Source organism: Mesoplodon mirus (assembly GCF_964341445.2).
Source record: "Mesoplodon mirus genome assembly, chromosome: 12".
In the NCBI taxonomy this organism is placed as follows: Eukaryota; Metazoa; Chordata; class Mammalia; order Artiodactyla; family Ziphiidae; genus Mesoplodon; species Mesoplodon mirus.
The window spans coordinates 25559016-25580968 of record NC_138988.1 but is presented as its reverse complement, the minus strand read 5'-3'; the positions used below and the strand labels follow the sequence as shown (position 1 = coordinate 25580968).

At 45.2% G+C, this 21953-nt stretch overlaps 1 protein-coding gene across 2 annotated transcripts in view; it reads right to left on the bottom strand.

Annotated features, from left to right (window-relative positions):
• PRICKLE2 (prickle planar cell polarity protein 2) overlaps positions 1–16003 on the bottom strand; it is a 345342-nt gene extending 329339 nt beyond the window's left edge. For both annotated transcript variants that reach the window (XR_014295598.1, XM_082639435.1), the window contains exons 1-2: positions 15891–16003; positions 15060–15145 (exon numbers count right to left, since the gene is read on the bottom strand). Coding sequence is in view for 1 of the 2 variants with exons in the window: in XM_082639435.1 (XP_082495561.1) it covers positions 15060–15145; positions 15891–15932 (128 nt within the window). In the remaining variant the exon portion in view is untranslated. The remainder of the gene's footprint in view (positions 1–15059; positions 15146–15890) is intronic.
• Between the last annotated feature and the right edge of the window lie 5950 nt (positions 16004–21953).

The following is a 21953-nucleotide window of genomic DNA, read 5'->3' as shown; positions in this document are numbered from 1 at the left end:
TACAACTCAACTAGAGTGACCGGAAGAGTGAGAACATCCTGAAAAGGATGGCTTATCCAGCAAAGGGACTGATTGAAAAATTTGTTCTCCTAAATTTCTTCTTGCCCAAATCTCCTCAGTTGGCTATTTGAGCAGGAACAGTAATACTGCATGATGGGGCCTTTCCCATTCTATAATCTATCTCCCTCAATCTATAGATGAGGGAAACTGAGGTCCAGAGAAGTTAATTAAGTTTCCAAACATCAGAGGTGTACTAAGCACTTCCCAAAGGCACTTGCTGCTTACTACACTTTACACTGCTTCTCACTGGGGGAGGATGGCACTGGCATTGAGGATAGGATCACCTTCATCGTGATGGAACAATCTCACAGAACACAGAAGAGTTAACATCCTGGTCCCCAGCCTACTAAATGCCACTGGCAACACTCCCAAGTCATCATGACAAGAAAACAGAAATGTATCCCTGAGTGGCCAAATGCCCACATCCCTAGATGTAGAAGTGATTTTTTGATGATGTAGATAGCATAGTCTTTTATTTGTTGTTTTCCTGTCGTTTCTTGGATCACACTAGCACAGCTATGGGTCTTGTTTACACCCATGGACAACTCCAAATCCTAAGGAATCTTCTTGACAGAAGTCAACAAAGCTTAGCCCAAACATGAGTATGCAAACTATTTTAACATTTCCTAGGAAAAGAGATGCTATAGTTCATTGAACACAGACATCACAATTCTACCCAAACATATTTTCTAACAGCTATACATACTGGTCTCACAAATAAACGGAAACATTACAAACGGTAACATTACTAAGAAAACAAATGATACCTTCTCATACACCTGCCTGATGAGATCCTTTGCCCAATTTTCTAATGGGTCATTTCATGATTTTCTTATTAGAGCCATTTTCACATCTTAAAAAATTAGGCCTCTGTCTATCATATCGGTTCTAATTTTTTTTTCAATTTTCTTTTGACAATTTTAAAATTATTTCATCTCAAAATAACCCATCGTCCTTTATGACGTCCAGGTTTCCTATCATCCATTCATTTATTCATTCATTCAACAAATTCTGGTGGGTATTTTGCTATGCACTAGATATTTTTCTGGGTATTGGAGAATTTAACAAAAGAAACATGGAACAAAATATCCTCGTGCAGTTTAAATTCTTGTGTAGGCTAAAGTAACTACATCGAGGTTGAGAAGGAAAGCCAGATAATCCATTACAAATATGTCAGGTATTGGTAGATGTTCTGGGGGGAAGAAAGAAGTCAGAGGAAGGGAAAAGGGAGGGACCTGAGTACTATTTTAGGATGGTCAAGGAACAATGCTTTAAGGAAACAGCATTGGAGGAGAGATCTGGAAGGAAGCAAGGGAACAAAACTGATGGGTATCTGGGGGGCCAGTCCTGGGGGAGGTCCCAGCAAGGGCAGATGCCCCAAGGTGAGAATACGTCTGCTGTGTTTGGGGACCAGTAAGGTGGCCAGTGCAGCAAGAGGTGAGTAAGAGAAAAAGGAAGAGCAAATACTTGAACTTGGATATGCTTTTTACTCTCTAAACTTGTAAAAGCATTTGTCCATAATCAAATTTTATTTATTTTTTTTTTTGGGCTGCGTTGGGTCCTCGTTGCTGCGCGCAGGCTTTCTCTAGTTGTGGTGCGCGGGCTTCTCATTGCGGTGGCTTCTCTTTGTTGAGGAGCACGGGCTCTAGGCATGCGGGCTTCAGTAGCTGTGGCTCACAGGCTCTAGAGCGCAGGCTCAGTAGTTGTGGTGCACAGGCCTAGCTGCTCCACGGCATGTGGGATCCTCCTGGACCAGGGCTGGAACCCGTGTCCCCTGCCTTGGCAGGCAGATTCCCAATCACTGCGCCACCAGGGAAGCCCCTCAAATTTTAATGCTCTTTAAAAGTTTTGGATTAATCTCTTTTTATTCTAAATGGGAAGCTTCTTGTCCTAGCACCATTTATTGAATCTTTCCCCACTGCTTTTATATGTCCACCTTTACCACAGACCACTGTCCCACAATACGTGGGTCGATTTTTGGAGATTTTCTAGTCTGTCACAGGAATCTATTCCTGCTCCAATACCATACTATTTTCATTTCTGTAGCTTTATAATGTATTTTACTATCTGGTGGGGCTAGAACATTTCATTAATCTCTAGTCATCTTCACAGATACCAGACCTTGGCTGGCTCTACTTTCCAGCTGATGAAAGAGCTTAAAAACCACTTTATTCAATTCCATGGTGATAGGAAAGAGGAAGAAGACTCTACTAAAGCTTAAGTGGGAGGTGGGGACCTTCTTTCCAATCTAAACTCCTAGCCCTCAACATCAATACCAACCATGTAAGAGTAACCTACACTACTTTGTGATAAGAAAGCGTATGGACTGCTGCACTGGACAGTCACTGAAATCGTGTTTATCTGTTAATGATAAACTGATGTTACTATATAAGTCCTGGAGGGCTGGGCTACGGTGTTGACTGGCGGTTCTCAAACTGTGTTCCCTGGACCAGCAGTAGCAACAGCAGCAGCACCTAATTTATTAGACGTAACTTATAAGCAACAACCGAGATCTAACGAGTGGGAAACTGAGGGGGGGGAGCAGCCCTCCTGGCGAGTCTGATGAATACGGAAGTGTGAAAACTATGGTTTAGCATCAGTAAGAATCCTCTGGAGCCAGGCACATAATATGGGGTTTAAGAGCCCAAACAACAGTCAGGGTTGTAAGATTTAACCTTGGTTTGAGTACTAACTAGTTGCGTGACCTTGGGAAAGTAACTCACTTGCAGGCTCTCAGTTTCCCCATGAAACCAACGTGGATGATGGTGTTTCTCTCATAACAGGTTTCAAGAATTAAATAAGAATACAAGAAACACGCTTAGAATATAATGTCCCTGGCATATTGTAAATGTTCAATTCATGATAGCTAACATGATGATAAAAAAATCATAATTTGCTTTCATTTTCATTTCACATAATTTATTCTGAAAAGCCTAGATCCATTCATGCTGGATTTAACAGACATCAGGGAATGAGGAAGTACAATTAATGTTAGAGTTCTTCGGACTGTGTTTACGGAGAAGTGGCACAGGGCCGGGGGGATAAGGATGGGGGAGGGATAGAGTGAGTCAGCTCCGGCAGGATTTTGTGGGCCCTGTTTCTAGGATGATGAAGAATTTCCTTTTCTAAGGAAGCCCACATTTTTTCCCTTTGAAAGCGAATCGGTTATATAGCCTAGAGATTAATTAAAAGGCCCTAGGGCGAGAAGCTCTTCCCACAAATAACTGTCTACACACTACCACTTCATTTCCTATACATCTCCCTGGCAAGGCCCGACAAAAGCTCAAAGAAGATGGATGGACTTCATAGGGTGACCCAGGGGTCAACTGATTCAGACAGCTGAATTCATCAATATGGGCAGCAAATTCCATCTCAGAGTTCCCTCTGCTAAGAGCAGCTTGTACAATCTTGTCCTGCTGCAAACATTTAACTTGCCCAGAAAAGACAAGTAAGTTGTATTTCCCACAAAGATGCCCGAGTCAAGGCCCAGCCCTCCCACACCACTGTACTTTCACAAATAACACGTTTAGAAAGTCCAAATTGGGCACACTGCTTACAAATATGAAACTGTGTATATATATTTACATATGTGTGTGTGTGTATATATATATATATATATATATATATATGCTTTACTTCCAGAATTATTATAATGGGTTGAATAGTGGTCCCTTCAAAGATCCACCTGGGGGCCTCCCTGGTGGCGCAGTGGTTGAGAGTCCGCCTGCCGATGCAGGGGATACGGGTTCGTGCCCCGGTCTGGGAGGATCCCATATGCCGCGGAGCGGCTGGGCCCGTGAGCCATGGCTGCTGAGCCTGTGCGTCCGGAGCCTGTGCTCCGCAACGGGAGAGGCCACAACAGTGAGAGGCCCGCGTACAGCAAAAAAAAAAAAAAAAAAGATCCACCTGGAATCTCTAAATGTGATCTCATTTAGAAAAGAGTCTTTGTAGATATAATTAAGTTGATGAAATCATCCTAGATTAGGGTAGGCCCAAATCCAATGACAAGCCCTTCAAAGAGAAGGGGACAGAAACCTAGAGGAAGAACACTATGTGGTGACAGATGCAGAGAACGGAGTGATACATCTGTAAGCCACAAAGGCCAAGCACTGCCAAGAGTCCCCAGAAGCTAAGACAGGCAAGGGATGGATTCTCCCTCAAAGCCAAAAGAGGGAACGAACCCTGCCGACACCTTGATTTTAGACTTCCAGCCTTCAGAACTGTAAGAGGATCCATTTTGTTGTCTGAACCCACACAGTTTGTAGTAATTTGTTTCAGCAGTTCTAGAAAACTGGTACAACTACATAAAACTCTACCATAAAGAAACTAGACTAGAAGGAAATCACACCCTAAAGCTAAAAGATCTATACTCCTTCCACTTCATGTGATGGAGTTAATGCTCTTTTTCAAAAAAAAATAAATCATTTCACATTGCTGAATTTTCCAAATTGTCTACACTGCACACTTAATGCAACAATTGGATCAAAATGAATGTAAAATAATAAATAAAACTGCCTTAAAACGCTGTTATCACCAGGATTTTGAAGTTTAAGAAAATTATACAAAATCCCTAGCAGGTGGACACATCTATTAAATGCTTTTGTCTCTCAGAGCAGAGGAAAACATACATATGTGTCCTTCCCTGTGGCTCCAAATATTCCAGATCCAAGATGACGGAGACTCTCCCAGATATCTATTGTCTCCAAATCTGGGACTTCATAAAGATGAAAGAAGCCTGTCGTTATGATTTCCAAACAACTCACTAAGTTGCTGGAGAAGCTCCAAAGGCCCAGTCATCAAGGATGCAAATGACAGGAGCACTCCTGGGTGCCTGATTGCGGAACAAAAGACTTTGAGAAATTATATTATTAGAGTCATTTCATAGTGTTGTTGAAGAAAGAAAACACCTGCATTCTTTTAAAAAGTCCCCAGGAGGCCTAATTCCTCAGCACGCAAACTTAGAGGACCCGCTCTGGGTACATTACACGTACACATAACGAGTCCGTTTTAAAGAATCGTGAAAGCAGTTTCTGCACCACCAAGTAGTTTACCAAACATAAAATCAAATAATGTTCTCATTAAATGCCTTCTGACAGTCAAATGTGCTTGGGTCTGTTTTGCAACACAGTGTCAGAATTGGTAAAGCAATGGGGAGCAGAAGTTCAAAAACAGGTCCAAAGACTGGATAATGACCGTTTTCTTTATTTTTAGCTTGTTTTGAGCTCAAATTGGCTGATGAAGGGATGCACTGTAAACTCCCTCCCTTGACTGATCCCTTTGGTGGATGTTTCCTCGAGGAAACATGCAAATGGCATTTCTGAAGAATGCCCCCGACCTGCCTGCTCTCACAAACTCCCCAGAGCCCCCAGTTTAACACCAAAGCTATAAACAAGCTGAATGGAGCCTCCTTTAATGTATGCAGATCTGATCAGAAAATTGCAAGTAGCCTTTTACTGGAAATCGCATTATATTTAATTCAATTTCTCACCTTTCAGATACCCCAATAAGCTCAACACCACACCCTCTAACTTTATAGGAGTTTCACCTTTAAGACCCCAGCCTCAAGTAAGCCAACTAGCCTAGGGTTCTTCAGATATCTGACAACAGTTAGATCTCATCCCTAGGCCAGTGAGAATGTAAGATTCTGTTTTTGCCAAGGTACTGTTTTATATTTAGACCAGGAGGGTCAAAATGACAAAGCTTAAGAGTCTCTCTTGGTTAAAGAATGTGTGATCTCAAGCCCTCAAGACCTGGTTTTGAATCCTGACTCCACTACTTATTATTTGCATGACCTAGGTAGGGCATGTTACCTAACTTCCCTGGGCTTCAGTTTCTTCAGATTTAGAAAGGAGAAGATAAAGTACATGCCTCAGAAAATTGTTCTGAGGATGACAAGAGGTGATGCATGAAAGAAGCCAAGCACACAGCAGGTCCTCAATCATATCAGCTCCATCCCAAGAGCATCTCCAGGACAGGGAGGATTTAGCTGCTTGGATGTTTTGCTTATTAGCACAGCTGTTCCCACCAAGTGGCACCTTTATTCCAATCTCCCATTCTTATCATCCTTCCAATAGTACATATTCCCTCACTCACTTCTTCAAATCAGCAGTCACAACATCAGACGACTATAGCGGCCAGCCAGGAATGTAAATGGGTGAGGCAGGTCAGGTAAACAAGAGGGAATGGTGGGGATTGTGGAAAAAGCCGAACACAGGTGTTCTATCTAAAACAATGGAAGGAATATGAATTGCCCGAAATTTTCATAATTTTTTCATTATTCCAGAGAAAACCTTAAATCTGAATTTTTACCCAAAGTATCACAGGTTGGCAACTAATCAAAATTTTAAATCCTGCACAATGTCAACAAAATGTAGGTACAGTCCAGATCTTATCTCAGGAGTTTCCAGGGTATCATCTTGGGTTCAAATATTGTATAAATATCGTTGTTTCTCATGGCTTAGAAAAGGAAGCTTCTGCTTAAGGACGGGTGACTGTGTAAATGGAAGTGTTTAGCATGGCACACTAGGCACCACAAAAATTCATACTTATTAAGCAGGCTTGGGTAAAATGAATTCAGTATTGCCTTGATGATGTGTGATTTTCACCTTGGACATGAATTTTCATGGGTGCCAGGCACAAAAAAGCCCCTTTTTATATACTGACCCCAAAGGCAGCGTCTAACTGCCGTCTTCCTGTTATAGGTTGCAAATTGTTTTTACAAACATCATGCACATATTTCACTTAAGCAAAGAGACTGCGAGGGTATAAGGTCCAATTCTTCTAAACTTCATTTCATCTAAAGTGTACATGTCCCCAGGTGTGTCTGTGATGAGCCATATGAATCTGCTATTCCATCAGGAAGTCTCATTCCTTTAGACCCTAAATCCTCACATCAGGGGGAACTCGACTCCATCTCTTCTGAGTTAAGGCCCTAAGACAAGAATCATCACCCTCATTTTTAGCAAATGAAGGGCTGTGCCTCATGGTGGGGAAGTGACTTGTTCTCTGTCACATAACCTACAATGTCAGGGCCGTGAACCCAGGTATTCTTGTTCCTTATCTAATTCTGTTTCCATTAACCCTTCTTCCAACCACAAACGTATATGGAGCCCACGTTACGCATCATGCCCAATGAGGCACAATGCACACACATTATCCCATTTAAGTCTCACAATAACCACGTAAGATAACCTCATGGTAATAAGTAATACTATTCCCACATTGCAGATGAGAAAACCAAGATAGGTTTTCAGGTGAGAAAACCAAGAAAGGCTCAGAAAGGTTAAGTCACTTTCCTAAGGATACTCAGCCTGTAAGAGGCAGAACCAAGACTACAGTTCCAGCGAAGTATCTTCAAAGCCTGTCCGTTTAACCACACAGCTAGAATGCTCCCCCAGCAGCCCTTACAAGCTTCATAGAAATTTTTATGACACTGCCTAGAAATACACATTTCTTCCCAGAGTTCAACCCCCATGACTCTCTCATATACAATGCAGGTAGAATCCTTTTGATCTCAAAATGCTCAATGATCTAGAAATCATTCCCTTTAGGGAATGCTCCCTCAGTTCACAGGAAATTCCCTCTGGGATACTCATTAATCGCAGAGTTAAAGGATAATCTTCCAGCTTTTTGAGACCACAAAATAACAAATTCATTAGATTCCCCTCATCCCACCAACCTTAAACAACAGAAGCATAAGGATGAATGACAACCTTTCAACAGAATGTGGATATCACTTTGGGAATTAAAGACAAATAAAATGTGTTTTGAAAAAAAAGATGACTGACATCAGTGCTCTGTGTTTTCTCACTATTCATCAGGTACAAATTGTCAGTCAGGGTGATTAAACAAGGATTAATTGCCAGGTTGCTCCACAAGCTGAGATGTTTCAAAGTTTCAGCCCAAAGAAAACACACAAATACACTCCAATTTCTTAAGGAATGGGAGTGGAAGTTGGCAACATCTCTTTGGAGGACAATTTGACAAGAGCACCACATCAGCATGTCATAGCATAAGAAAAGCTATTGTCATATGGTGTATAATGAGGAACAAAGGAAAACAGCCAAAGCAGCCATGAACCAAAAATATTTAATTCAGTGATAACCCATATACTGGATTCTAAAAGCTAATAAATATATTAGATCTTTATGTCCTTTATACACGGACATATAAAGATGTCCAAAACCTATTTCTAAGAAAAAAGTAAGCTATAAAAGACCATATGTGGAATGTGTATTTTCTATAAAATCTCGTTAATAAATAATAATTTGAATGAATATGAAGAAATAAATCCCAAGCCATAAACAACATATATTTCTAGCTGTGGAGGTGAGTAAACTGTTTCTGTACAGGGCCAGCTAGTAAATACTTTCAGTTTTGTGGACCATGAGGGCTGTCTCAACTACTCAATTCTGCTACTGTAAAAGCAGCCGTAGATGATGCTAAACGAATAGGCATGGCTGTGTTCCATTCAAACTTTATTTATGGACTTAAAATTGAAATTTCGTGTAATTTTTTTTTTTTTTAATTTTGGCTGTGTTGGGTCTTTGTTGCTGTGTGTGGGCTTTCTCTAGTTGCCGGAGCAGGGGCTACTCTTCGTTGCAGTGCGCAGGCTTCTCCTTGCGGTGGCTTCTCTTGTTGCGGAGCACAGGTTCTAGGCACACGAGCTTCGGTAGTTGCGGCACGCAGGCTCAGTAGTTGTGGCTCACAGGCTCTAGAGCGCAGGCTCAGTAGTTGTGGCTCATGGGCTCTAGAGTGCAGGCTCAGTAGTTATGGCGCATGGGCTTAGCTGCTCTGAGGCATGTGGGATCCTCCCGGACCAGGGCTTGAACCCGTGTCCCCTGCATTGGCAGGCGGATTCTTAACCACTGTGCCACCAGGGAAGCCTGTGATTTTTAAATCTTTTATAATAGCCATGTCTTATTTCAAAATCAGAGATAATACAGATACTTTGGGATGAACATACATATTTCCTCAAAAGAAAAACCTCTATTTAGGTGCTTCAGCTTCTACCGGGCATATTATCAAATGCTAATGACATAAGGAAGGTGAGCCAACCAGCGTTTCTTAGCCGCTAAGCATCTTTCCCTACCTAGAGGATTCCAAGAATTTCTTAGGCACAAGCCCGTGGACACACACACGCACACGCACTCCACCTACTTTTTTTCCCCTTTTCTTGGCACACCAGTTGACTGAGACAGAGTGGTTTTTCCTGCCCAAGCAAAAAAAAATCAGTGGGAACCCATTTCTCAGCCAAATTACAACCACTAAAGGAAACCAGGCCGGCATCTCCCCAAATTACCACCTCAGTCATCAATCAACACAATTACCAGGGCAACTAAGGAAAGATGCTTTTCAAGGCACAGTCCTGGCTGACCCAGTGAGCGCTGCTTGGGGAACAGCCGCTCAGAGGCCAAGCAGCCTGCCTGGAAAGGCGGCCGTTGTCCCCAGACTAACCACTCTGCATAATTAAAATGACTTCACAAGGCTACCATTGCTCTGGGCTTTCCATATCAGCCGCTCATCAAAGTGCAACTCCAGAAGGCTTGTTCTGAAAGCCAGCCTTTTAATGCAAGAGTCAAATCTACATTTATCAGCAAAGCTGAAACGTTAAAGGGATTACAAGGAGCTTAGAATCCACCGGTGGTTCATTGATCTGGTCTTGCCAGCCTCATCTCCACATGCCCTTTAGAAATGGCTTTAGTCTGTTGCCTGGTTCTTTGGTTGCCTTTGATTTTAGCACCACTCTCATCCAGGTTGGAGGGGATGTTTCCTTTAGCTCTGAACCTCCCAAAAGGTTCTCAGTTTCCTTTCTTCTAAAACTAAGAGAAGCTACTTGCATATTCCCCTACTAGTGGTATAGACCCGGAGTCGGCAAACATTTTCTGTAAATGTTTTTGGCTTTGTAAACTGTACATTCTCTGTTTCAAGTACTCAACTCTACTGCTGTAGGTCAAAACCAGCCACAGACAATATGTAAAGAAGTGGGAGTGACTCTGTTCAGATAACAATTTATGGGCAATAAAATTTGAATTTCATAGACTTTGCATGTGATGAAATATTATTCTTCTTTTGATTTTTTTCCCAACCATTAAAAAATGTTAAAACCATGCATAGCTTATGAATCATACAAAACAGGTGAAGGGTCTGATTTGGCCAGCAGGACCAAATAGGAGTTTGCCAACTCCTGTTCAAAGTATGTCCCTGGACCAGAAGCATCAGCATCACCTGGGAGCTTGTTAAAAAATGCAGCATCTTAGTCCTCTGCCCTCAAGCCTGTTGAATCAGAATTTGCATTTGAACAAGATCCCCTGGTGATTCATATACCAGCCAGGTTTGAGAATTTCTGGTCTAGAACACAGAATTTTCAAGTCAGACAGGGTTGGAAGTCAGACAGCCCCACTGACTAAGGGGCTGCAGAACCTTAGGCAAGTTATTTAACCTGAGACTCACTTTCCTTAACTATCAGAAGTGGTGTAAATAATTGCACCCAACTCCAAGGACTGTTGCAAGTGAAAGACTGGAAGGATGTGAGACACTCACCTGGCATTGTCAACGCTTTAAAAATGGCAGCTAATATGACAGAAGATATTACTATTTTTTTAATGTGATTTTTGGAGAGATGAGAATACTCATTTAGGGTTCACAATTTCCAATCACTTCCAGGACCTGACAGGTCACCTAAGTGTTGGAAGAGGTCCCCAAATGCGACTGGAATGTTGGTGACTAGGGTGAGTCAAGGTCACACCCATCTAAAGGGAGACCTCTTGTGTGCTGCCAGTTTCTGCCACATAGGAAAGTCGGCCCCATGTTACCATATCTTTGGATTCTTCAAGAGAAGCTGGAAACCTGGATTTTCATGTTAGAAAAAGCCCCTCATTTAATGCACCATGCAGACCGAACAAAACCCATCCACAGGCTGGATCTGAGCCGAGGGCCTCTAGTCTGTGACCTCTGCCTTAGAATAGAGAAGTCACAAGAGGCAGGGAGTCACAGGGAAACCAGCCTGGGTTTTAGAGCCAAATCCTAGCTTCATTCTCAGTAGCCAGGAGACCTTGGGCCACTGTTTTTGTTTGTTTTGGGTTTTTTTTGCGGTACGCGGGCCTCTCACCGTTGTGGCCTCTCCCGTTGCGGAGCACAGGCTCCGGACGCGCAGGCTCAGCGGCCATGGCTCACAGGCCCAGCCGCTCCGCGGCATGTGGGATCCTCCCAGATCGGGGCACGAACCCGTGTCCCCTGCATCGGCAGGCGGACTCTCAACCACTGCGCCACCAGGGAAGCCCTGGGCCACTGTTTGAACAACTGTGAGCCTCAGTTTCTCATCAGGAAAATCACATCTGCCTCATAGGTTTTGGTGAGGATGCAGCAGAAATGTACGTATCAATAGAAATGCGGGGAGACAGCTCTGGACAGAGTAAGTACACACGCAGCCTCGTCACTGCTGAGGTTGCTTTGGTATCATTATTATCCTCTTTATTCCTCAGTGCCTAGGCATTCAAAGGGCAAATCGTCACTGTAAAAATGGCTATTTCCCCCTCCCTGCTCAAACTGGGTACAAACAAGCAAGTCCAATTAATCCCCACTCACAAAGCTGTCTCGTGGCAGAGTACACTAAGTGCCTAGTTATTAATGATTTTCTTCCGGCCACGGTCCACAAAGATGCCTTAATCTTCCTGTTAATGAGAATTCCCTCAGCAGCCTGGCCACTGCGGAATTTGTCCTGAGCTGCCTTGAGGGGCTGCTTTTTTGGAGCCAGGTCACCTGTAGGGGAGCAGTGCCCATCTTTGCTCCCCAGCTGTCCTGCATCAGGTGGGGAGGGCGCTTTGGCTGACGATTATGAGCCCTCTGCAACACAAGCAACTCCTGTGGGTTTTGTTTTTTTGTGTGGGGTTTTTTTTTGTTTGTTTTTAGAAATCCTAAAAATCCCCACATTTGCCACCTAAAGCTGTGGGTGACAATATAAATAGGGAAGGACAATGAGCCCTCAGGAAAATCTCAATAAGAGATAACAGCCCTCCACAGAACCTTAGGCATCTTTGCTCACACACAGAAGCCCCAGAGGGCAGAGAGCCAGCTGGCTGAAGCAGTGCCAGGTGTTGTAACTCAGCTTTCCTCAATCTTTGCCCTGCACATGAATCAGCTGGGGATCTTGCCTAAAGTCAGATTCAGCAAGTCCAGGGCAGGGCCTGAGACTTCACATTTCTAACAGGCTCCCATGAGACGGTGATTCTGCCGGTTCCTGCCTCAGGTTTGAATCAACAGGACCCTCCTCCCTTGCTTCATCTAAGTCTCTGTGCAAATGTCACCTCCTCAGAGAGCCCTCTCTGGACCACCTTATCTAAATTGTAATTATTTGTTGAATGAGGGCAGGAATCCTGTCTATTTTGTTCTTTGCCGTATCCCCGGCACAGCGGAGCACCTGGCACAAGCAGGCCCTCAAATATTTGTTCAGTGGAGAGATCCCAGTGTGACGGCTGAGGAAAATGCAACTCAGGGAGCCTGAGTCTTTCACCCAAGGTCACACAGCTTGGCAAAACCAGAGCAAGACCACAGCCCTGGTCCCTCTGCACTTCAAAGCCCCAGCTCTCTCCAGCACACCAGAAAGGGAAGCAAAGTTTGTTTACAACCCGCTTCCTCCCAAGAACTTCAGTACCTTCGTGCTGCAGGCAGGAACGCCAGTCCGTTCTGCTTTTAGGAGCTGCCTGCTGTGTGGACAATGGTTTGCAGGGGGAGCATGCAGAAGCAGAGGGACAAGCTGACACCCATGAGCCGTAATATTTAGGGTGCCTTGGTACTTGGGGGCAAGGGAAATTCACTCTCCTTGCAACAGACCAAAGGCAGCCTTTCAGCCTGTGTCAGGCTAGCCTTTCCTCCTATCCGGATACAACGGTCTCTCCCAGGGGCTCAGAGTGCCCCCCAGTCAGAGGAGTGGAAACGGAGCATACTGTGGATTTCAAACTGCCAAAAAGAATATTGTGCCATAACCCAGAAATGGTTGTCCCCCTTCCCTAAAAGGTCACCCAAAACATGCCCATGAGGGAAAAGGAGGGGGCAAAAAGCAAGGATCTGCTTCCTTTCCAGCAATGGGTGGAAAGACTATAAAAACTGCATTCATGGAGGCTTTTCTGCTGCTAGTGAAGAAACTGCTTCTGCATGAAAACCTATCTCAGCCTCATGAAAGGCTCTTTCCGAAAGAAAGGCTCCATAATGGGCTGAAAATCAAACGCTCGTTTCCCCCTCACAAAACCAGCTGGGTTAAAACAGCTTAAAGGTCTCTAAGAAGCTGTGGTCATGACAGTCTAAAGTGACCGGGGGACACCCAGCAGCCTCAAGTAAGCTAGTTATGATTCCTCCAGGGCAATAGCTGAGAGGAAGGTAAAAATAATTGACAAAAGTAGCTAATGTTTATTGTGTGCCTGGTATGGAGCAAACAATGTGTTTTCAATATCTCATTTCATCCCTACAATAAAGCTGTTAAGTTAAGTACCATAATTATTCCCACCTAGCGGAACAGGGAAACTGAGAACTAGGGAGAGTGACTGGCTGGAGGTCAGAGATCACAGAGACCGAAAGGAGGGGAACCTGGGTACACACGCACACTGTACCATGGCCCCATAGGCCTCTGGTCAGAAGTTGACCCAAAGGCTCCAGAGTAGGGGAGGAGCCGGAAATCACTCTCCTGTTCACCACTCTGCCTTTCCCACCCCCATTAGAGCACAAGATGGTTCAAACAGGAAGGGATCAGCACTGTCACACAGGATTTGGTTGAAAAAAATGACGCTTCTGCACCTATTCCCATGTATCGCCACTTTCACATTGGGGATACACCAGGGGCCAGTCCAAAGCACACCTATTTGGGCTACAACATCAGCAGGACTGATGGATGCCTATGTCTGCGCATTATATATTTATAATGTCGCCCAGCCTTGCCTCTGCCACAGAAGTTATTAAATGCTAGGGAGCCATAAGGGCTGCACTCAGTGTCCTGAAACAAAGGCAAAGAGGCTGCCAGACCCATCAGAGGCAAGAACAAAAGCATTTAATTTCTGAAGGAGCCGGTTGGGAGTTTCCTTATAACTGGGTGCCCAGCACACATGACCAATTGGGAGAAACGAGAGAAGCACACACAGAGGGGAAAAAAAACCAAACCTAACCACACCAAATCAAAGCAGGCCTTTCTCCCCAGTATCCAGAAACAGCATTCTTCAAAGGGACATGGGGGTTGGGGGGTGGGGGAAGATGCAATAAGCAAAGAGAGAACGGGTTACAATGTTGCAGAATTTTCTCCTGCAACTGCTTTTGCCTTTTCATGAAGTTGCCAAGAAGGATCCATCTCTTCTCTTTCTATCACCAAACAGAGGGCCTGTAAGCCTGCACCCTAACTTTTCCCAGCCAGAGCCCCAGCAGCCAGATGTACTGGGAGGGCACCCAGATCCCTTGTCCCCCAAACATAATCATTCCAATCCAGGCTGGGGCTGCCTGGAAGTCAACATTCACGGCACATTAATAAGAAACATCTGGCCACCGAAGAGGGTTGACACAGCACAGGCAGGCAGTGGTGGATTTGTGGTTGGGACCCAGAGTTACAGAGGCTGAATTAAAAACACAATTGGAAAACACCAGCTAGTCCCAGGAATCCTACACATGCTGTACTGCGGCACTCGGAAAAACTGTCGTGCCTTGAATCGCTTGGGACAGAGTGACTTAGATACACAGAGGGTGGGTACAAGAGACCCAGAACTCTCACATCAGGGAAATGCAGCCTGAGCCCGGCTCTCCTGCATTCTCAGTGTCTGGTCACCACTTCCACCTTCAATATTTGTAGCAGATGTAGTCCCACTCTTAAAAGAACAGCCTTTGCATTCTTTCCATGTGACTTACGCGTGAATTTAAAAGGCGAAAAATGTGCTTGTGTGCATATATACACATATATGACATATATGTATAGGTTTCCCCCCAGAAGTGGTGTTTCTTTAGGAATTCCATGTAAGGGGTCCTACCTCCATTTATGCAAGGCGAACCCTGGGCACTGGTCACCACAGGCGTTACATGGCTGGCCTCTCTCGATCCGCCCCAGTCCGGTCAACTTCAAAACAAAAAGACAACACAAGCATGTTTCCGCCGCCGGGGCTCCCTCCAAAGCCCCACTGTGCCCCAGGCGGGACGGCCTGCCTCTCCCACCCCACCTCCTCTGATTTGACTCCGAAGCTCCTCTCCGAGGTAGAGGATTTGGGGTGGGGCGCTGCCGGTGCCCCTGGGGTGGTCTCTCGCCTGGGGAAGTCTAGGCGGGCTGTCTCTGGCGTGGGCACTAAGCCACCAAGAAATGGCCCTGGCTGGGGCTTTGTCTCCCCCAGACACCTTGGCCACGGGTTTCTAAGAAACAAAAGCAAGACCTTTCTGCTTCCCAGAGTCCCTAAGAAGCGACCATCGCGCGCTCGCCTTGGACCAGGCTGGGGCTCCCGGGAAGGGGGCAGAACGGGACACCCCAAAAAACAACCCCAAAGTCAAGTCCGCGGCTAGAGCTCCAAGAAGCTGGAGCTTGGGTGCTGGGAATGCGACCTGCCTTAACGGAAGGGGCAAAGGAGGGGTGTGGGGGGGTGACATTCAGGGTCACGGTTCCTGGTCTGGCTCTCCCCGGGACTCGGGATCCGGACTTAACCCCTTCTGTCCCTACGAGCGCTCCCGCGCGCCCGGGCCACACCCCCGCCCGTGGGGCCGGCTTACCTGGGGCCACAGGTGCGCGGCCGCCGGGCGGAAGGAGTCTGGGCAGGGGCGCTCGCGGAGGGCCGGGGTACCCGGGGATTGGCCCCGCTCGGGCGGGGCACACTCACCGAGCGGCTGGAGAGTCTTTTCCGGGAGCTCCGGCTGAACATGTCCGGGCGCCTCCTGCAAGCAGCGCCGTCCGTCGGTCCGTCCGCACCGCGGCCGCGAGGGCGGGTCGCCTGGGCGGACACCTTCGGCAGGCACCTTCGGCGGCCGGTGGGCTGTCTCCGCCTCGCAGCCCCAGGCTGGCGCCGGAGCACACGCCTCGCCCTCCTCCCTCGCCTGTGCCTCTCGCCCTCCCGCCCGCAGGTCCCTCCCTCTCTCCCGGCATCCCCCCGCCCTCCCCGGGCTCGCCCCGCGGTCCACGGGCCCTTCCCGTCCTTCCCCGGGGGACGCTCAGCTGTTCCTAGTTTCTCCCCTTCCCTGCTTCTCGACCGGCCCACCGGGGCTTACTCCCTTCCCTCACCTGGGCCCGCCCCCGAAGTCTCTTCCCTCACCCTCGCCGCGGAAGTTAGGGGCAGGGACCACTTCAAGGCCCTTGCTGCTGTAGCTAGGATAGGGGGTGGAGGTGGAGGGTTGGGCGTGGAGATTTTTTTTTTAATTAAAATATAATTCACCTACAGTAAAAATCACCCATTTTAGTGCACAGTTCTGCCCGTTTTGACTAATTCATACAGACCTGTAACCAGCAGCACGATCAAGATACCGAAGTCCCATCACCCCCAAAGTGGACTCTTTTAAAAGTCTGCACCATGAGTGAGATCTATTTAGTATTTCCTAAGTGTTGGTAAATGAGGAGGAGGATGAAAAATGGCCCTGTATCTACTTCTGCAGGAGATGCTCATTAAGTAATCACTGACGGCAAGCTTTGAATCCCCCGTGACCACGTGCCCGTTCTTTTTCCACCACTTGCTAGCTAGTGATCTTCCTAAATTAACTGGCTTCTTGTTGCTTCTGTCTCCTTATCAATATCAATTTTAAAAGCTATAACAAGAGTCCTAACCTCACAGCATTGTTGAGAAAGATGAGTTGGGACACCTAATAGTTGTTATACATGTTATAACAGGCACAAACTAAGGGCTCATTAAAATCAGCTGTCAAAAAAAACAATTGCAAGCCATGGTGTCCACTTAACGTTGATGTTTCAGCTCACCACCTCCCCTGAGAGAACTTTCCTGATCCCCTATTGTAACATCTCTCACACACGCACTCCCTCATATGGCATGTAGCATACATTGAAATGATCTTGTTTACTTATTTGTCAAAAGAAGACATTCTTGTCTGTGTCAAAAAGAGAATTCTCCCAGTTTAGTGTTTTTCCAGATGAGACACTGAACTTGAGTGAAGAAAAGCAGCTTGCCTGGGGTCATGCAGCAAATTAGTGGCAAGGCCAGTCTACCTATACCCCAAATCCAAAACAAGAGGATGACGCAGCTTCGATACCGCCCCCCCCCACCGTGTGAGTATGTATTAGTTGATGACCTTCAGTGCCCCAAGGGCAAGGTTTGGTTTGAGTTCAAGTTTAGTGAAGGGAGTGAGGTCTTGGCCTCAGGAGCAAAATTTACAGGGGTGCCCACAAACTCAGTAATCAAGATTTTTAGGCAATAAATTAAAGAATCAAAATGAATGCAAAACAAGTCCATGATGAACAGAATATCCTTTTAAAGACAAGATCCTATCCTACACGTACACATCTCTGCCTAACTCACCTCACCCTAATCCTAGCCCTGGGAAAAATGCTCCAAAACTCAGTCACCTAAAGGGTAGATTCCCCTATATTGCATTTTTCCATTTACCCACCACCCACCATCACCAGTGGAGGGTATGCTTGCAGACAGTAAACGCCATGGCCCATTCATCTCTTGATTTTCCCAGGCCTAGCGCAGGGTCTGGCTCATTGCAAACGCTCCACGTTTGTTCAATGACTAAATAGAAGGTAGTAGCTTTGGCAGGGCTGGGGGGCAGAGAGTGTTAGCAATTCAAACCCCAGTTATAATCAGTACCAGCCCAGGGTGCTCACCTGGTCTTCTCAGCAGGGCTACCACACAGCCAGCTCTGCACCACACTGCACATGGCCTTGTAACTGGCAGGAACAGGTTGGGAGGGCAGTGTTCACAATGCAGTTACTGCCTATTTGTATTTTAATTATAAAGATGTTTAGCAAAGGTCAGTAACAAAAGCGGTGCATTACAAGTTGCTAACAGATGGAGGGAATGATCTCCATACAGAGGAAGCAGCACCTTTTTCAAATTCCCTGGAAGGAAACACAAGAGCCAGTGGCAGTAACCCTGCCCACATCTTGCTCCTGGGTAGATGTGGGTGGTAAAAGAGGCAATGGTAGTAATGCCCTGGGGAACAGGGTTTGAGTGTTTCTAGACCTTAACTTTTGTTACTTGATCAAAGAGGAGACAAGATGTAAGTGGTCTCCACATGTTTGTCTGAACAAGCCACATGCACAACTCCTAATCCCACCTCACAAAGGGGGCGCCAACAGTGTTTCCCCTACCACCTGCCATAAAAGCATCTCCTCGGGGACGAGTGCCCCTGGGTCCATCTCTTCAGAGCAGGAGCCAGTTTTCCCGGAACTTATTTACACCTCAGGCTCACTTATGAGTGGCAGAATCTTACCTATCTATTCAACAACCACTTTATCTTGCTTAGGAAGATAAAGCTTAGTAACCCAGGAAGGAAAATGTATTCTCGCTGTCAGCTATAGGGGAACAGTAGACCATTTTATTTTGCTTTATCACTGCATTTGCCCCTCACAGACATCTTTGATGTATGTTTCTTCCTCATCTCTCAAGGCAATACAATTACTAATGGAACTTGAAGAAATCCTCATCCACAGCTATTGACATGGGTACATGCTTCTGCTATAATATGAAGCAGAAAAACAAAACCAGTATAAGCTGTGGGCTTCAACTAGTCTTAAAACGCATGCGTCGAGAAACTGGAAAGAAACACATAAAACCTTAAAATGGATTGATGGTGAAATAAGTTTTTTCTTTTTGCCTTTTAAATGTATTTCCTATAATATGTATTCATTTTATAGTCAGAAATGTAAACTTATTTATCTAGATTGAGAATTGTGGCCTTGTTGACTGAGATATTCTAACATCAAATCTGGATCAGGTGTAGCAAGGAGCCGTTTATCTCCCCTCCCCTTGGCCTGTACGTACTTGTCTTCTGTAGTTTGGCCTTTACATTTTTTTCTTATCTAAGTCTGTGACTGTTAAGCCACGTGAAGCCTCCGATGCCCTAGATAGCTGTAGCAAACCTTAGGGATCTATCCACACAGTACTTTCTAAGATAGGGAAGAAGAACACAGCATCTCAGCACGGCCTCACCCAGGTGCATATTTCTTTCAGGCACTTACTAGAAACAGTTCTGAGTACTGCAACAGGGCTAAAATCTCCCTGAACAACAGCCAACACTTAGACGCTCCATCAAAGCATCCTCCTAATCAGAAGTCTACAAACAGTATTTTGAAAAAGACTGTGTAAAGTCATGCGTGGTGAGGGAGTGGATGGAGGTAACTAGAGAGACGATTCTCTCTCGGTAGTGGGAGTATCGGAGACTTTTTTCTTTCTTCCCAATGCACATGCTTCTGTGGTCTACAAATTTTCTTGTATGAGCATGAAACTGACATATACTATCAGAAAAAATTAAATCAGGACTTCCCTGGTGGCACAGTGGTCAAGAATCCACCTGCCAATGCAGGGGACACTGGTTCAAGCCCTGGTCCGGGAACATCCCACATCCGTGGAGCAACTAAGCCCGTGCACCACAACTACTAAGCCTGTGGTCGAGAGCCTGTGAGCCACAACTGCTGAGCCCGTGCACCACAACTACCGAGAATGAGAGCTCTAGCCCTCATGCTGCAACTACTGAGCCTGCATGCTGCAACTACTGAAGCCCGCGCGCCTAGAGCCTACGCTCCGCAACCAGAGAAGCCACTGCAATGAGAAGCCCACGCACCGCAATGAAGAATAGCCCCCGCGTGCCGCAACTAGAGAAAACCCGCACACAGCAACAAAGACCCAACGCGGCTAAAAAAAATAAATAATAAATAAATAACTTTTTAAAAATTAAAAAAAAAGAAAAATTAAATCAGAAGAAAACTGGAATAAAAAGACAGTGTTGGCAGGCTAAATATTTCACAGGGCATTAGATCATCTTACATTTATAAATATATTCTAATATGTGTAAAGCAAAAATGTTAGAAATGATCAAAAGTACTACACCAAGCAGTCTACATTTTCCTCCTTGAAAAGCCTTAGGATTCTGCAGAGACATTGCCCCAGCTTATCCTAAAAATTACAAAAAAAGCACAAATATGTGGTTAAAGGACAGTCACGACAGTGTTGTTTCTAAGAGGAAAAAGAAAAATCACAAATGATCTAAATACTTAATGTCAGGCGACCTGTTAAATAAATAATAGTGCAGCCTTCCAGTGGAATTCTACCCAGATGTTAAAAATGAAGTTGTAGGATATGGGGAAATGTGTATGAATATTGTTCCATTTGGAAAGCAGGTTATAAATTAGCAATATGAGTTCATATTTGCAAAAGATTTCGGGTACCTGTTATGCTTTCAAAAATACACATAGGGCTTCCCTGGTGGCGCAGTGGTTGAGAATCTGCCTGCCAATGCAGGGGACACGGGTTCGAGCCCTGGTCTGGGAAGATCCCACATGCCGCGGAGCAACTGGGCCCGTGAGCCACAATTACTGAGCCTGCGCGTCTGGAGCCTGTGCTCCGCAACAAGAGGGGCCAAAATAGTGAGAGGCCCGCGCACCGCAATGAAGAGTGGCCCCCACTTGCCACAACTAGAGAAAGCCCTCGCACAGAAACAAAGACCCAACACAGCCATAAATAAATTAAATAAATTAAAAAAAAAAAACATATATTTGATTTTTTTTTTTTTTTTTCTGCCACACTGTGAGGCACGTGGGATCTTAGTTCCCTGACCAGGGATCGAACCCATGCCCCCTGCGGTGCAAACGTGGAGTCCCAACCACTGGACCACCAGGGAAGTCCCATATTTGAATATTTAAAAGTCCAGAGACTGTAACAAAAAATACTACAGATTGTGATCGATTGTTTTGAGGTTTGAGTTTCAGGTGATTTAATAAGTTTCCCTTTTGCTCATCTAATTTTTATGAGTCTGTATTCCTTGTATAATAAATAAAGGTAAAATACGAAATATAAAAATAATTACATAACTTTTTAAAGTTCTAGAAGATTAGGAGGTCCTAAGTGGTAGAATATAGATTTTTTTTAAACTATCTATTGTGTTCCTACAAGAAACATGTATTGTTTTGAAGTAAAGGAGGCTTTTAAATTTGAAAAATAATGGATTTTAAATATGCACAAATACTTGTCTTGTAAGATAAATACCAGTATGCCTGGAAGGAGGCATTTCAGGTTTTATGTCTTTGCAATTGTCTAAGTTTTTCCCCCATGACGTGTGTATTTTGTAATAACAGAAAAATATGTTTTTGTTTTCCCTTCTACTGACACTCCTTTCAACCATGCATGTGAGGGCTTATAATGCTGTGCTCCTTATTTTCCTAGTACCCTTATAAAACACAAAGATGCAAAGCTGACGTTTTTAATAATCCCTTGCACTTAGGTAGCAGTCTACTGTTTGCAAAGTACATTCATAAATATCATAACAGAACCCCAAGTTTCCCAGGAAGGTCAGAAGAGGAACCAGATGCTCGCTGAGGTGGTGGGATTTGTCATCTCTTTGTGCTGTTAAGAGAGGTGGTTCCAGAAGGAATGAAGCCCCGCTTTGTTGTCCGAGGATTTCATAATCTGTTCCTGCCTCTGGGGAGCGCTTTCTATTAAAGCACTCTCTCTCTCTCTGTCTCTGCCACTCACACATCCACACACAGTGTGTTCAGAGTTTCTCACGTGCCTGGGGTGGGATGTGGGTGCATCCAAGGGGACACCTTTTAATTTTTTTTTTAAATAAATTTATTTATTTTTGGCCGCGTTGGGTCTTCGCTGCTGCGCGCACTGAGCGCAGGCTTTCTCTAATTGCCGGAGCGGGGGCTACTCTTCATTGCGGTGCGCGGGCCTTTCATTGCGGTGGCTTCTCTTGTTGCGGAGCACGGGCTCTAGGCA